This window comes from Anabrus simplex, chromosome 6 (assembly GCF_040414725.1).
Source record: "Anabrus simplex isolate iqAnaSimp1 chromosome 6, ASM4041472v1, whole genome shotgun sequence".
NCBI lineage: Eukaryota > Metazoa > Arthropoda > Insecta > Orthoptera > Tettigoniidae > Anabrus > Anabrus simplex.
The window spans coordinates 260,267,015-260,284,374 of NC_090270.1; the positions used below are offsets into that span (position 1 = coordinate 260,267,015).

General features: G+C 38.3%; 1 protein-coding gene across 1 annotated transcript in view; it reads right to left on the minus strand.

Moving 5' to 3' along the window:
* LOC136875966 (adenylate cyclase type 6) overlaps window positions 1-17,360 on the minus strand; it is a 364,554-nt gene that overhangs the window by 220,559 nt on the left and 126,635 nt on the right. Inside the window, exons 8-9 of the mRNA XM_067149581.2 lie at window positions 17,164-17,256; window positions 2,898-3,044 (exon numbers count right to left, since the gene is read on the minus strand). Of these exons, the coding sequence (XP_067005682.2) occupies window positions 2,898-3,044; window positions 17,164-17,256 (240 nt within the window). The remainder of the gene's footprint in view (window positions 1-2,897; window positions 3,045-17,163; window positions 17,257-17,360) is intronic.

The following is a 17,360-nucleotide window of genomic DNA, read 5'->3' on the forward strand; positions in this document are numbered from 1 at the left end:
CAAAAGAGATTCGGTTTACTCTGCCATCTAGTAGGCCTAGATTAAAATGGAATGTCAAAATTGATGAGCAGATAGCCAGATAGCATCAAATTAAAATTATTACAAGAATGTATTACTCCTTGGACTATTTGTAAATGTGGTTATTTTGAATATCATGTATTTGATTTCACATAACCTGTACACTCGGTAATTATGTCTACCATATCCAAAAGGCTTGCTTAGTCCTCAAAACAAAGTACTAGTGTAGCACTTAATAAATGAATGCAATGTATTACCATTTGGTCAATTTTCCCCCAAATTACGAAGAAAGATAGGGCTGAACTAGACTGTAAACAAAAACAGTTTTCACTTCACATCATGTCCACAAATAACAAAACACATGAATCCTATTCGCACACACCGTCAGTCCCTTAAATATGATCGTCAGTCTACTTTAATCATTCCCATTTGGTAGTCCAAGTACTGAAAGAATTAGTTTTACTTAACGCAGTATTATAAAAGCACCAAGCATATTACTTGTAACCTTTATTGAATCAGATGGAATCCATTAAAGTTTCAGTGTTTTCCATGCCATGCAGGTGTGAATATTACGGTTCTTACTGGGTATCTCTCTTTGCAACCATGTAACCAATGGCAATATTTAGAAGCAATTTACTGAGTCATCAATTACAGAAGAGGTGAGGGAAAGCCAGTTTCACTGGCTTGGATATGTCCTGAAAGCAGTACTCTTCACATTACCAAAACCATTTATCAACTGGAAACTGAAGCCCAACGATCATGTGGGCAGCCAATGTAAAGGTGAAAAGACACCATTAATAGATCTTGGCCTGCATTTGGAAGATTCATTTGAACGAATGAAGTGGCATTCAAAGATCTGAAGGACGGACCTGGGTCCTGCGAAACTTTGCTAGGATGATGATAATATCGATGATGATGATGAGGGTATATATATTTGATTATTATTATTATTATTATTATTATTATGATGATGATGATCATCATCATCATCATCATCATCACCATCTTGCTGTCCTCATCCAGTCCTGAGACTCTCCTCTTTTTATACCACCATTACAAGCATGATCACGCAACATAAAGTATCGATGGAATGCAGTAAATTTTGCTTAAGGGACACTTCATGATGCTGTCCTGTAAAGTAATGAATTTACAGTTTTAATACTAATGTTGGGACAATTGATGTATTCGAGTGTAAATAACTTGTTGCAAGTACCTATCAATCTAGTTGTATGTAAGAGAAGGCCACCTGGCTTTAATCTTTCCAGGATAAATCATTTATTAATTACTTTCATTGACCTATCTCAGTCTCATCTTTAGCTTTGACAATATGGAAGTGACCTAGGTATGAGCGATGCTAGTAATACCATTCCTTAAGCAGCCAGTCCCTGCTATGAATGGTGTGAAAATGTTGCTCGTAGGGTCGGTTGGTGCATGCATTTCAGTGGGCTTGGCAGACTGGTATATAATGGCAACTTCTGGATCGGTGAAGAAAGCAATGGGAAACTACCTCACTCCTCATTTCCCTAGTATGCCTCTTCAGTGATGCCTAGGCTATCTAGGACAGCTTATGGTGGAGCTGTTGAGGATAAAACCAGCCTTCAGGCTGAATACCCAACATACACATCAATTTGAAAAGAAAATCATTCATTAATCTTAAACATAACCGTGTTTATAAGCTGCTCAATACTATAGAAAGTTGTTTTATCCATCTGGAACAGTTTTTCAATCTTTACTTCAATCTTAATGAAATTTCAGAGCAATCAAATGTTTTATTTGACCTTTTAATCCCTATCATTAATAATCATATCTCAGATAAAAAAGAATTCTTTCTTTTATAATCTCTTTAAATTTCCCTCTCAGCAGCAGTCTTTCTTCCCGCATCCTTTATACCCACCTTAGACACCCCTTCCCTCCTTCTATATTACCCCCTACCCTCCCTATCCACTCCTTTGTTTCTATTGCCTGCTTCCTCCAGCATCTCAGTGTTTTGTTCCCTATCCCCTCCTTTCTTTCCATAGCCTGCCTGCTTCCTCCAACATGTCAGTGTTTTGTTCTACAGCTGTACCATCAGACATGAGATGTATATTGCACACTGGAGGTAAGTCTTGTAAATTATTTTTATCTTTTTAAATTTTATTTTCTGGTCGTTTGTTCATTCTTAATTCTGGCCATCGTTTCCAGAATTACTGCACTCCCTGAGATCTGCTTTGATTTGCCGAATTCAATTTAAAGACAGCATCATATTATGACATGAAGGTCGCACCCATAAATTTTGTTGTTATATGTATTTTAATGTTATAATCATTCCTACAACATTGTTTTTGTCTTTTATACATATGTTTTAGTTGTTAATGTATGATCTGCTTAATTTTTATTTTGGCTGATGATGGCCACTAAGTGGCTGAAATCAGTCCCAAGATAAATATAATATTTTAACTTAATATGTATATTGTATTGAAAATTTATTTCTTATAACCATGTTTGTTTAGACCTTGTCTGTGACTGTGAATTAATTCTTTATATAAAACCTGTTATCAGTCACAATTTTTACTTGAATCTTTTTCATGTGTCTGACTCTAACATGCATTATGAAGAAGATTCAATAAAAATTGTGACTGGTAATGAATTTAATTACTTATAAAGAATCATTCATTAATGTGTAATTCTAGACAGGTATTATTTTGCATAGATTGTTCCTCTGATGATTCAACCGTATTCTCTTGCATGATTTTAAAAGTGGCTGTTTGATGTCTCTGATATTAGAGATCAGAATACTGAAATATCTCAATCTGTTATTACACACCTGCATTCTTTACAATGAATACTACCATCAATACAAACTCAGTTCCACTAATATAAAAAGAAAGTGATTACTCAACGCTATTGCGTCGATCATATCGAGTCCCATCTCCACACAGCACTGGGCATGGTCTGGTCGAGGTTCAGGGAGGCCAGAGACACAGTAGTAGCAGTCTCCTAGCAGCTTGATGCGCAGACAATGATGCTCTGCCGCCAGACGATCAAACCTTCAAACATAGTTGTACATAGGCTTCAGTGAGTGGCCAACAAATTAGGAACTTAAAGTACTGCTTACATTTTCTACAACTTGTTAACAAAATTATTTTATACCTAACAAGCAAAAATACTGTCAATTCCACACCTTTACAGCAATCTAACTTCACTTAGTACTTTGTACATCCACCTTTATCCTTAAATACCCATACATCTTGAATGAGCTGATATATGTTTTCTTTATTTCCTGAAGTCTTCCCAAGAATTTTTCTTCTTGTCATACAATGATCAACTTTTCTACTAACTGATATTTGGTCGTAAACATAGCTTCATCTAATTCTGCCTTCGAAGAGCTTCCATACATCCTCAATAGGGTTAAGGTCTAGACTGTTTCCTGCCAAGTGTAATAGTTTCTCTCTACACGATGGTCGGAAATAATGTGAACCATGTATATGAGCGTTACTGGGTTGGTCATGCTGATAACTTCATGGGTGAATTCAAATGGGCATTGCGAGGTGTTCCTATACCTGCAAATGGCTTAAGACCGGCTTGGAAGCCATACAAGAAATCAGCATCAAACACAAATACACCAGGGGTTTCAGCCGATGTCACCATAACGTACATGCTATGACACGATCCTGTCAGTTCAGAAGTCCATGTTCAAATCCCTCCCCTGGCAAAATGTTTGTTTCTTCGATTGGTGCTATCAGAGTGCAGAGTTAGCAACACCACCTCGCAAAGCGATCTGATTGGCTGACTTCAGCAGCTGATAAAATGACAATGGTGTGAGATATCAAATTATTTTTAAAACATTATTTGTCAGTATGTCCAACATTTTAATGCTTACATTGTTTACATTGTTTCCATCCCTCTGTATATAGCTCATTACAAACTTTCATGCTAGAAACAGGAAATGACACCTTTAATTTGGGAAGTACACAAGTATTAAGTAAATGGAAACACTTTTCACAGCACATGGTACACTGAGCAATAAAGTTGGTCCCTTCCTTATCCTGTGATCTTACCTAACACCATTATTCTTGTAGGATGTTAATTTTAGATATTTTTCCAACAGTTGTTCCTTTAGAACTACTAGAAGTGAATGGTTACCCAACTTGATGTTAATTTTATTTATTTCCACACTTTTAAGGGGTATTTTTACTTACTCCTGCAATTTCACAAGCTTTTAGTCTGGTGTATCATAATATAATCTTAATTTCTTTCTCTTTCTTGGGCTAACGTCATCCTTTAAGTGTACATCTCTGCTGATTGATTGATTGATTGATTGATTGATTGAATTGATTGATTGAAAAGTATGAATTCCAAGGCACTTCCCACATAAGACTTATTACATATGAATCAAAGTTTTAACACAGCATCAACTGTACTTTTGGCATAGAAAGCAAGGTTTCATTAAAATTTCTAATTCCATGGCCACTCATTGTAGTAACAGCGACTTATTACACTTCCAGAATAAATTTCCTTTGTTTCTGTAAGAATATATTTCTGTCACTGCTGTGAGTAATACTCTCAAAGTGTGATGCTATGTGCATTATCAGTGAAACTATATGATTAATGCAAAATGCAAAACATGGGAGGTTCTATAATATATATTTTATTTATAAATATAGAGAACCCAGACTTTGTGAGTTGCTATTTCAATTCTTGGTCATAAATGCAAAGAAAATCCTCATTTGTAATATGATACAAAAGTTGAAAATTAGAAAAGCAACTGGAATTGATAAGATTTCTGGTGATAGACTAAAGACAATGGGTTGGGATATAGTACCATATCTGAAGTACTTACTTGATTACTGTTTGCATGAAGGACCTATACCAAAGGAATGGAGAGTTGCTATAGTAGCCTCTGTGTATAAAGGGAAGGGTGATAGACATAAAGCTGAAAATTACAGGCCAGTCAGTTTGACATGCATTGCATGTAAGCTTTCGGAAGACATACTTTCTGATTATATTAGACATGTTTGCGAAATCAATAACTGGTTCAAAAGAAGGCAGTTTGGATTTAGGAAAGGTTATTCCACTGAAGCTCAACTTGTAGGATTCCAGCAAGATATGGCAGATATCATAGCATCGGGAGGTCAAATGGACTGTGTCATGATTGACTTATCCAAGGCATTTGATACAGGGTGAGTTGGCCATATGGTTAGGGGAATGCAGCTTTGAGCTTGCATCTGGGAGATAGTGGGTTTGAACCCCACTGTTAGCAACCCTGAAGATGGTTTTCCATGGTTTCCCATATCACACCAGGGAGATGCTGGAACTGTACCTTAATTAAGGCCATGGCCAATTTCTTCCCATTCCTAGCTCTTTCCTGTCCCATTGTCGCCTTAAGATCTATCTGTGTCGGTGTGACGTAAAGAAAAATATTAAAATTATTTTAAAAAAAAAGCATTCGACAGGGTAGATCATGAGAGTCTACTGCAAAAAAAAAGTGGAATTGGACTAGACAAAAGAGTGACTGAATGGGTGGCTATATCAAACTCAGAGAATTAGAGTAGGTGCAACATTATCTGGCTCTGTAACCATTAAGAGGGGAATTCCTCAAGGCAGTATTATTGGACCTGTATGTTTTCACATATATAAATGATTTGAGGAAAGAACTGGAATAACAAGTAAGGCTTTTTGTGGATGATGTTATGCTATAGAGTAATAAATAAGGTACAAGATTGTGAGCAACTGCAAAATGACCTCGACAATGTTGGGAAATGGACAGCAAGCAATGGTATGATGATAAATGGGGTTAAAAGTCAGGTTGTGAGTTTCGCTAATAGGAAAAGTCCTCTCAGGATTAATTATATGTTGATGGGATGAAAGTTCCTTATGGGAATCATTGTAAGTACCTAGTAGTTGTTATGAGGAAAGATCTTCATTGAGGTAATTACATAAATGGTATTGTAAATAAAGGGTACAGATCTCTGCACATTTTTATGAGGGTATGTAAGGGTTTTAGTAAGGATGTAAAGGAGAGGACATATAAGTCTCTGGGAAGACCCCAACTAGAGTATAGCACCAGGGTATGGGACCCTCACTAGGATTACTTGATTCATAAACTGGAAATAATCCAAAGAAAAGCAGCTCGATTTGTTCTGGGTGTTTTCTGACCAAAGAGTAGTGTTACAAAAATGTTGCAAAGTTTGGGCTGGGGAGACTTGGGAGAAAAGAGACGAGCTGCTCGACTAAGTAGTATATTCTGAGCTGTCAGTGGAGAGATTAGTAGATGAAAAAGTTTGAGTTGTGTTTTTAAAAGTAGAAAAGATCACAGTTTGAAGATTAAGTTGGAATTCAAGAGGACAAATTGGGAAGAGGGATTGGAATAATTTACCATGAGAGATGTCCAATAAATTTCCAAATTCTTTGCAATTATTTAAGAAACAACTAGGTAAAAAACAGATAGGGAATCTGCCACCTGGGTGACTGCCTTAAATGCAGATTAGTGGTGACTGTGTGCATGTAGAAAAATGGAAGGCAATGTGATGTTTTAGCAGATTGTTGTTGCTGTATTCTAGGTTTCCTATCAAAAGGCAAGGATGATCATAATTCAACATACTGAATATTCAGCTAGTTCAGAACAATTTTTGGACAGCTTCCAATATTGGTTTCCATGAATCCATTAGTGATTTTGTAGAGAGACCAGACGTGCTATTTTTGAGGCCAAAATACTCTATATTCTTGTTTTCACACTAAAGAGCCATGTTATACCATTTTCTGTTTATTCAAGGAAGGAAATTAAGATATCCACTCAACTGTTCCATATACACACCAACTTTACTGACTGCAAATTTCTATAGATTGTGAGAGATTTTTCACTGATATCAAGAATTGACCAGAAGCTAAAAACCAATGTTTGTGTCAACACACAAGTAGTAAATGTAAACTAGAATGTCAAGAAAGCCTCTGAAGAGTTCAAACCAACCATAAAATGTGATCTGGATTTACAGAAACAGGCAAGACAGAGTTAATTATGCAGTTACTCACACGTTTAATTAATTATTGGGGTCACTGTTGAGCATGCCGTTTGCTTCCTTGGCTAAATAGTTAGCATCAAACTCTTCTAGTCAGAAGGTTTTGGGTTTGATTCCTGGCTGAGTTGGAGAGTTAAGCCACATCTAGTTACAATTTATCTAACTCTGGGTATTTTTAGTACACACAACATTCTACACTAATAAATGTTGTAATCAGGTTGGCATCCAAAAGAGCAAATGGATGTAAAACAAGGCCAAGTTCATAGCACACACCCAGGGTGTGGAGAAAGCGGCAGAAGAAGACTAGTATAGTTGGTCCGTTATTGGATATTATAAATTTTCCAGCTAACTCATTCCTGGTTGCCAGCGTTTCACCCCAGTGTGCTAAGTTGGGCTCATCAGTTGGTAAATAGCAGCACACTTACCAAGATGCATGGCTAGTGCATACCGTGGAGGCCACTGCGTAGGCTACTTGCAGCCACCAGCAGTGCCAATATACTATGGGAGACTTTGTCTCATTACCAAAAATTGATGCCTGCCTGGCTATCAAATGATATAGATGTTGATTCCCATAGGGAACCTGCTGAGACAAAGTCTCTCATAGTGCATTGGCACTGCCGGTGGCTGCAAGTAGCCTACGCAGTGGCCTCCATGGTATGCACTATCCATATGTCTTGGAAGGTGAGCTATTTACCAACTGATGAGCCCAACTTAGCACACTGGGGTGAAGCGCTGGCAACCAAGAATGAATTAGCTGGCAAATTTATAATGTCCAATAACAGACCAACTATACTGGTATTATAAATGTACTCATTTGGGACAAATATTACAGGTTCCCTATGGGAATCAACATCTATATCAGAAGAAGACTGTGGAGCATATTGTTACAATTTCATCCTTATACGATGAAATAAAAACATCTTTTGAAAATCACTTCATGAAGTTATGAAAATGAAAACCTACAACCTGTTTTCCAGCCAATGACTGGGTCAGCGATGGGATGAATGAAGCCTTCAACTTGCGGCGGGGATAGGAATTGTGCCAGCTGCCGAGGCCTGTCGCACTCCTCTGGGGCATTCATGAAGTTATATTGATGGTAATTGTAGCATAGAAAAGAAAAATCCCATGGTGATATAGCCATGATGCGCCTTGGCCTACCAAGTGACCGCTACTCAGCCCAAAGGGCTGCAGATTACGAGATGACATGTGGTCTGCATGATGAATCCTCTTGGCTATTATTTTAGGCTTTTTAGACTGGGGCTGTTACCTCACCATCACATAGCTCCTCAACTGCAATCTTTTAGGCTGAGTGAACCTCTAACCAGCCCTCAAATTCAGGTAAAAAATCCCTGACCAGTCCGGGAATGAAACTAGAGGCCTCCGGGTGAGAGGCAGGCATGTTACTCCTAGACTGTGAGGCCTGCATTTGTAGCATAGGCATGCTAAAATAAATGTTAACATCATCATTTTACAGTTCCAGTTTCCTGGTTACTATTGGTAAGCCTCTTCTGCTTTGTCTTACTGAGATGTGTTCTGTAGTTAATAACATCCTCTAGCGTCCTTCCCCAGTCTGCAAAGTCCATCTTTACAAGGTTCATCCAGTGGGTTCTTGGTCTCCCCACCATCCATTTTCTTGCCACATTCCTCTTAAAGTTAACATAAGCTCCATCCGCATTATATGCCCAAATCACTTCAATCTGGATCTGCTGACCTGATCTAACAACGATGTCTCAATCCCAGCTTCCTTTCTGACCATGTCATTCTTTAACTTGTCCAGTTTTTTTTGTTTAATTGTGGACCTCAGGAACTCCAGATTTCTGTAACCTTGATGATCCTTGTAGGTGAGAGTGCATGTTTCAATACCATAGGTTAAGGTTGGTATGAAGTATTGATTGAACATCACCAGCTTTGTTTTTGTTGGTACTTTGCGGTTGCAGAGCAGTGTTCTTACTTGCTGCTAAAAGTGAGAGCTCTTCTGCACTCTATTCACCATCTTCTTTATGGCTAGTGTGTCTCAAGAAATTACACATCTGTAGTATGCAAAGTTTTCCCCATTTTCCGGTGGACAATATCCTAGCATGATGTTTGCTAGTTGTCTCTCTCCCTGTTTATTGCCATTACTACTGTTTTGACTTCACTTATCTTGAGAGTGAATTCATGGAACTTAACCTACTGCTGCACCAATGATTGGCAGCGATATGGAAGAAAGGAAGGTGCGGGCTTTAGGACCGAAGCTGAATACCTGTGACGAGCAAGGGAAGCGATAACACAGCCAGCGAAAACCGAGTCGTGTGCAATGCTGAACATTTATTACAGTAGTAAGTGCAAACAAGAATAAAGTTTGTATTCATTGGGGGACCTGCCCTCCGACAATTCAAACACTACAATTCTTGATTCTTAGCAATTACAGGGGCCTTAGGCCATATACCGATTCAACTATCATGAGGGCTACACTCATTTTACCAAGAAATCGAGGCTCAGCCTCGGAAACAATGTGCTTTAGTGACAACATACTGAATTACTTAAAAACCAAGTTAACACATTAGCCTTTTCAGAAATAAGCCCTCTTACTATTTACCGAGGCCCTTAGCCTCTACTGACAAAAGAACAAATATGTTACATTCTGAATACTAAACAACTCCCTCCTTAAACCTGAAGTTGGTTGACAAGCATTTCTCCTACCTCCACGCTCACGGCTAGGCGAGTAAACAGCTTGCTCGCTCCAAGCGAACTGAACCAATTTCTCTCTGAATGGCACAGCACCGTGCCCTCCCTCTGCAGGGGAGAGGAGGGGCAAGGTGGGGGGACAACACAAGTGTGCAGGGCGGACGAAGGCTTGCCAACATGATATGCAAGGTGCCATCAGGGCGGAAATAATTTTCGCTTTTCCCTGGGGCCATAAGGGGGACGGGACAACATGTGTATTTATTAAGATACAAGGAGAAAACATACTAACTACAAATATACAATATACGCAGATCGATCTGTATAAATTGAAGATTTAAGAGAATACGGCGAAGGAGAGTTCCTCTTGGTACACCTACTATTCATTGAATCTCAACTGTACTTGTTCTTCAGTTTCACCTCATTAAGATACAAGATACTTTTGATACAATATATCGTAGATCATTCATGTTAACATCATGGATCAACTGTAATTTCTTCACACCTGTGCCATTTTGTAATTGCATATCACTGATATAGGCTACTCTTTTCAATCTAAACATTTCTGCTCAGCCAAAATTCTGTGGTGTTCATGATAACTTGTTTTCAATGACTGTTGAGATACAGCTATGTAGTATACTTATGAGGACAATATTTCAGCATATGTTTACTGCTCAAACTTTATCTTGAAATTGTTATAATATTTCTGTACTGTTTTCCCAGTCACTCATAGAATTTGTTGCACTCATGCTATTCACAAAAATCAGTCAAGTTACAAATCAATGAGGGCAAATAATAGATGTTTAAAAGAAATCACATATCGGTAATTTCATTTCCAATCCTCAGATGTAACATCTAGTGGTTAGATACATAACTACATCTATCACAGGCAAATTCAGTCAGGAATTTAATAACTCAAGTTATTTACATAAGAATATATCTCAGATCATTCAATTAAAACATGACAAGCAAGCTTGTAGTTTTGTATGGCTGTTGACATAATCATATCAATGATACCACTGGTTTTATATGAAATCTGAACCATAGGTACACAATTTTTCATCTCAAAAATTCCACATGCATTTGCCGGGATTCAAACCATGACCACCTTGGTGAGAAGCCAGTGTCTATATTAGTCAGCTACCAAGCCCCTATAGTGATATGCTATGTGTACTGTATGACAATGGCTGTATTTCAATGAAGTTAAGGTAGGGACCACCTATTCAATACAATATCAATAAACAGATATATTTTAGGTATTAGTTTCAACCTACTAAGAGGACATCCTTAACCACTGACAAATAAAAAATATTCAAATTGACAAGTTTAAGATTAATGAAAAAATTAAAAGAATGAATGAAGGAAAACAGCTAAAATATGGTCCACAAACATTTAAAATAAGACGAACTATATATTAAAAGAGTTTACTAAAAACAGCTGTGGTGAATCCGTCCATTCGTTCTACTAGACTGATTTGCTTCATTTCTCCTTTATTCTCTCCGGAATTACCTGCTGGTGAATCATGAAACATTGGTAGGTCGCTAAGTTCAGCCAACTTTGAGTAATCATAAAATTAAATCTTTAAATTATCACTCCAATAATTACAGGTGAAGGCTTATCCTAACCCACAATACATTCTGTACTTAGCGGGTTGCTAAGCGACTAACACTTTAATTAATATTCTGATATACTGTATATGATTTTCATCCTTAGTAATGCCATTGCATGCAGCCATGTTTGATTACTACCTGTGAAACCAGAGAGTATACACTTCTGATCACGGAAGCATATTATTCTCTGCTAGATACTCTTTGATTCTCTGACCTTCCCCAGCTTCTGAATATACTCAACAGATGGCAGAACATTCCTAATAACTTGCATGCTGCTAAGAGGAAACAGTCTACGTACGTAGAGATGGGAATATATCAAGTTGACTAGCCTTCTGTATGACCATTAATAAAACACAGGGACAAACTCTTGAAAAAGTGGATATCTGCTTACCAGAACCAGCCATGGCCTATTCTATGCTGCACTATCTCGGGCAAGATCGTTTGAAAATGTTAAGATCCAGATATGGCCGAATGATCAAAGAACAGAGAATATTGTGTGGAAAGAAGTGTAATAAACTATATTACCAGTGTTAAAAGTTCATAAAACTATTGAAAAGAGTAGGCAGAACAATATGACTGCGACAGGTGTATCAAGACGAGTTATCTGACCTATTTATAAGGAATGCTGCGCAGCAGGACAGGACCACTAGTAAGTTAATAAAATAATCTGTGGAGATCTAGGATCACTTGCAACCAAACAATATCACACAAGTTAATAACTTCCAGTATGTGGGCAAAATTATCTGAAGCACTGGCAACAAAAGCCAACAAAACTCGTGCAGAAAAATTACATAAAACCTATAGAATCACCAGAAATATCTACAACAAACTCTGTCACTACCACACAGTCCCTCTCCCAGAAGCACTGTACATGATTGAGACACTGTCATTAAGTACCAACATCAAAGACATCGAGAAAATGGAATGACAGATATTGAGCGAAATATTTGGACTTAAAGTCCAAGATGGTACCTGGATATGCAAAAGTTCTGACCAAATGATTCAATTCAGTTGCACAAGAAAGATGCATGGAATTCCATGGAGATATAGAAAGAATGGACAATTCACAATCAACCAAGCAAATCTTCATCATCAATGAAACTCGACAAACCCTAGTACGTAGCTAGTAAATGCCCAAAATGATCTTGCAGAGGACAATATTGACACATTGACAACTACATGGCCTACATGCATGCAGACAGAAAATCAACTCACACAAGTAACCGATGGCAAGAAATTTGAAACTCAAAAACATATGAACACAAGAAAGACTAAAAACTCGTAGCAAGAGGATGAGGAAGTTTAGGGAAAAATAATAATAGTTTATGCACCATAACACCATATAAGCACCATAACACCATCTAGTGTATCTCTAGTGTTGTTAGAGAGTATAACATGGAGGATTAAAAATAGCACTCTGCAGCTTTCATTGGTGAGGGCAGTTATTTTTTTAAAATTTATTTATATTGTGACAGAAACATACGTAAGTTTTAAATTAAATATGAGGAAAGAACATAAAACAGGTGAGGATAGTTAATAATAATAGGTTATTATTATTATTATTATTATTATTATTATTATTATTATTAGGCACTAAAAGCCATATAATAAATGAACATCTAGGGAGGGGTAATCTCAAGTGTGTTTGCTCAAGAGGAACAAGTTTGTTTTATACTTTAAGTTACAATTATATCTTGCATTTGATGTTTGTGCAGGAAACTTTGACCAGAGCATGGTATGTAAATGCTGCCAGACCTCTCGTTCATCAGACTTGCACGAGATGTTATGAGTTCATGGCTGATGCATGCTATTAGATTACTACATCTTCCTAGCATTTTCCCATTGGTGCAGGGTCTGCTGTTCTAATCTTGGCTTGCCATTTTGCACTGTCTTGGGCATCATGTGGTCTTAAGTCCAGAGTCTTCATATCTGCATTCACTGTGTCATGCCAACAATGCTTTGGATGTCCGTGTGGTCACTGCATATTAATTTCAAAGGTGTGGGTGAAATTGGCAACTGTTCCAGGTGCAACACATAGGACATTACCATACCATTGGAGATGTTTTTCCTGTGCCTTCTTAGTAATGGTTGCAATGCCCATTTGCTGGCGGATGGTGTCGTTTTTGACATGATGCAGGAGTGTGATACCCATCGACTAATGGAGCATGCGCATTTCCATGGTGTGTAATTGGCACTCTGTAACTTTGTCAGCTAGTCGACATTCAACACCGTATAAAGCAACAGGATGTACTACCATGCGATATATTTTGGACTTCAGATATAGTGGCATCTTTCTGTCGCAGAGTACGCCTGTGACTTCCCTCCATCTCATCTGTGCTGCCTTTATCCTACTTTGCACTTCTATCACGTATCCCACCATCAGTCTGCAGGTGAGATCCTAGATACCTGAAGCTTACGGTCTTCGTTAAGGTCTCTCCATCAACTTGAACTGAGTTATTGCTTGGTTTCATGGTATTTGGTCTTCTTTTTGTTTAGTCTAAGATCATATTGTTAGAGACGGCTGTTCCAATCTTCAACTTGATGCTGCACATTTCAGTATCAGCAAGTACAACATCATCTGCGTATAAGAGAGTCCAAGGGACGCTCCTCTGCAGGTCCCATGTAATTGTGTCCGTGATAAGAACAAAGTGCCAATGGGGACAACGTGGAGCCTTGGTGTACACCGACTTTCACTAGGAAGCTCTCCGAGATGCCAACAGCGCAACGTACACGACTTGGGTGCTTGTGTAAACCATCTTGATCCAACTGATAAGCACTTCTGATACACCATGCTCACGAAGTGTATACCAGATCATAAAATGTGCAACACGATCAAAAGCCTTTTCAAGATCAAGGAAGGCAACATGCAGTGGCCGTTGTTTCTCTTAGTGCTTTTCAATGAGCATTCTGGAAGCGAAGATGGTGTCGGTTTTTCCAGCACCCTTGCTGAAGCCGCACTGGTGGTACTAATGCTGACGATATCATGAAGTCGTCAGATGAGTATTCTCTCAAAAATCTTCATTGTGTGCGACAGGAGGTGAATTGGACGGTAATTAGCACATTCTTCTGGGTCACCTTTTTGCTTAAAGATAGGCACAGTGATGCTTGTAGCCCAATCACTGGGAACAGAGCCAGGGTCAACTATGGCACTGAAAAAGTTAGTCAGCCAGTTGATCGCAGGTTCTTTTAATCCTTGCAACTTCCAGAAGTCTGCCTGAACATCATCTGGCCCTGGCACTTTTTGTCTCTTCATACTCCTGATGGCATTGGTGACTTTCTCTGTTGTGATGTGTGAAACAGGACCCGCTGTTGGATTACTTTTGGGAATAGGAGGATGTGGGAACTCAGTGTTGGAAATCTCTTCAAAGTGTTGTTGCAATGTTTGAGGATGTCCTGTTTGTCCTGTAATAGCTGACCATCTTTACCTTTTATACACACATAGTACTCAATATCCTGTGTTGAACTACACGCTTTATAGAATTGCATCAAGTACCAAATGAATGGAACAAGGTATTTCATGATGATATTCACCACCTTCGGAGTCTCCGTGGCTCAGGAGGCACTACGCTAGCCTCTCACCACTGGTTTCTGTGGTTCATATCCCAGTCACTCAATGTGAGATATGTGCTAGACAAAGTGGAGGCAGGAAGGTTTTTCTCTGGGTACTCCAGTTTTCCCTGTCATCTTTCATTCCAGACAACACTCTGAAATATTATTTCAATCATCTGTCAGTCATTAATCATTGCCCCGGAGGAGTGCAACAGGCCTCGGCAGTTGGCACAATTCCTATCCTTACCGCAAAAATGGGAGCTTCATTCATTCCTTTCCTATCCCGGTCGAATGACTGGAAAGAGGCTTTGGATTTTTTCATTCACCACCTTGATGACAGTCTGCATAAAAGACTACAAGCTTGCAGCAATGCTCCAAGAGATGCATAGTACATTCAAATGATCTTACTGTTCTGTATGTAAAATGTGTGAAATTTGTCCATATTTTGAACTGTGCACTGAATCATTTATTGCAACCCACCTACCGTATTTGTATACCTTAAATATGCTGAAATATATGTTCAAAGTGTTTCACTTTTTCGATAGTGTCATCATTATGTTTTGTTTAGTTTCGCATATGGATTTTAGTGCCAGAAGTGTCGAAGGAAATGTTTGGCTCGCCTGGTATAGGTCTATCTACTTGACGTCAATGGGCAACCTGCACGTCTGAATGTGGATTGATGATGATAATGAGGTAGGGAGAGGGTGAAACCAGGGGTTGGCACATAGCCTACTCCTGTTGAATAACACCAAGGAGTCTGCTCAAAGCTTAACATCCCTATCTTAGGAACAAATCACCATCAATAGCATCATATGCCCTCACTCTGTATGATCACTGCGGAGAGGTTTGGAATTGAGCCCAGGCTTTTGGCATGCGATCTAGTGATTAGAAATTGTATACCACCACCTCTTCTACCCTACCGGCCAACATTCTGCTAGTGAAATTTTTTACAACCAATGGGACTCGAATAGGCTAACAACAGTGTCAGACCATAGAGACTTGATGCCTTAAGAATCATGGCCACCAAGCATTCACTCACTGGCGAGTATAACAGTTGTCTTCCATGTGCATCAATATTGCCGACTATAGGTTCTTAGATGTCCAAGGAGACCAATTCTAGAAACCACAAATTCTCCCACAATGCTGGCACATCAAATCTACTGATCTCCTCATTGCCATACAACTTTGTTTGTGGTGGGGAGTTCATTTCTTCTCTAATTATATCTTTCATCAGACTCATGCCTTCATCACTGTTGTTCAAAGTAGGGACTGCCTGTAGGGGTGAAGTACAGTGGGGACTTCGAGGGCCCTGGGACCGCTACGGTAGCTGTGAAGGTCCTTCAGGAACTCTGAAAAGTGGTGGCAAAAGGGGCTCTGGTTAAGACACGGCAGGTCGTTATGCTACTTAGGTTCCAGAATGGGTACAAAAAAAAAAAAAAAAATGCAATGTAAAGTTTAATCTTATACCAGTTGTATAGTATCATTTGAAGTAATTCCACATACTGTATATCAGTTGACTATATTTGTAAGTAGTACAGGAGATATTATAAGTAGAATTTTGTAAACAACATAAATTTATTAAGGATGAGCTGTGTGTTTAATAGAAAAAATTGTTAGCATAAATTGTATAACATTGTATTATAGGAAAATTTTCTTCTCTTGTTAATTTAATATTTAGTGCCTGACAATAATGAATTTTAGTGTACCACTTACCACCGAGGTAGACACCTCATTTGCAAATAAAGAGATTTTGATTTTGAAAATATATTTAATGATAAAATACCAAGCTACTGTAAATAAAATGGTGACAGTTACTGCCACCTGAATATGAAGGAGGAAAATAGTTTGTTGTGAGACAACTGAGTTTAAAATTTGATTTACGATCCATCTAGAGGCTAAGTCATGGATCAAAATAGGCTTAGTTATTAAGAAAGAGTGTAGGTAGAATTCCTGCAATAATCTGAAACCATGAAATCTTGACCCTCAAAACTATTTTTCGCTTTCCTGAAAATTTTGCGATGTGAAGATGTCCCTTTTCCCATCATGCATCACAAATAATGACAGGAAAGAATGGCAAGTGCTTGTGAACTGCATTCAGGAAATAAATACTGGAATGCTTGCTGTACAATGACTGAAATTAATGTCAACAGAACAAAATATTCCATAACATATAACAATTACTAAAATGCTAGTTGGTAATATGTATGTAACAGTTTATTTCAACTATGTACAAATGCTCATTCTTATTGATGGTGAATGTTTCAACAGCTGAGAAGAATATGCTACTCACAACTGATCGCATTTCAGAGGCAGTCTTCATATCTCACCTGGCGAAGAGTTCATTGAGGAGACGCACCAGTTCCTCTGCTGTACATTGGTCAGATAAGCTGGTGAATCCACAGATGTCAGCAAACAGGATGCTGAAATAATCCAAGATATACATTTGATAAAGAAGTTCCCCTATTCACAGGAAACATCAAAAGTTACATATTTTTGCAGATATATCCTTCTCATTCCTTCTAAT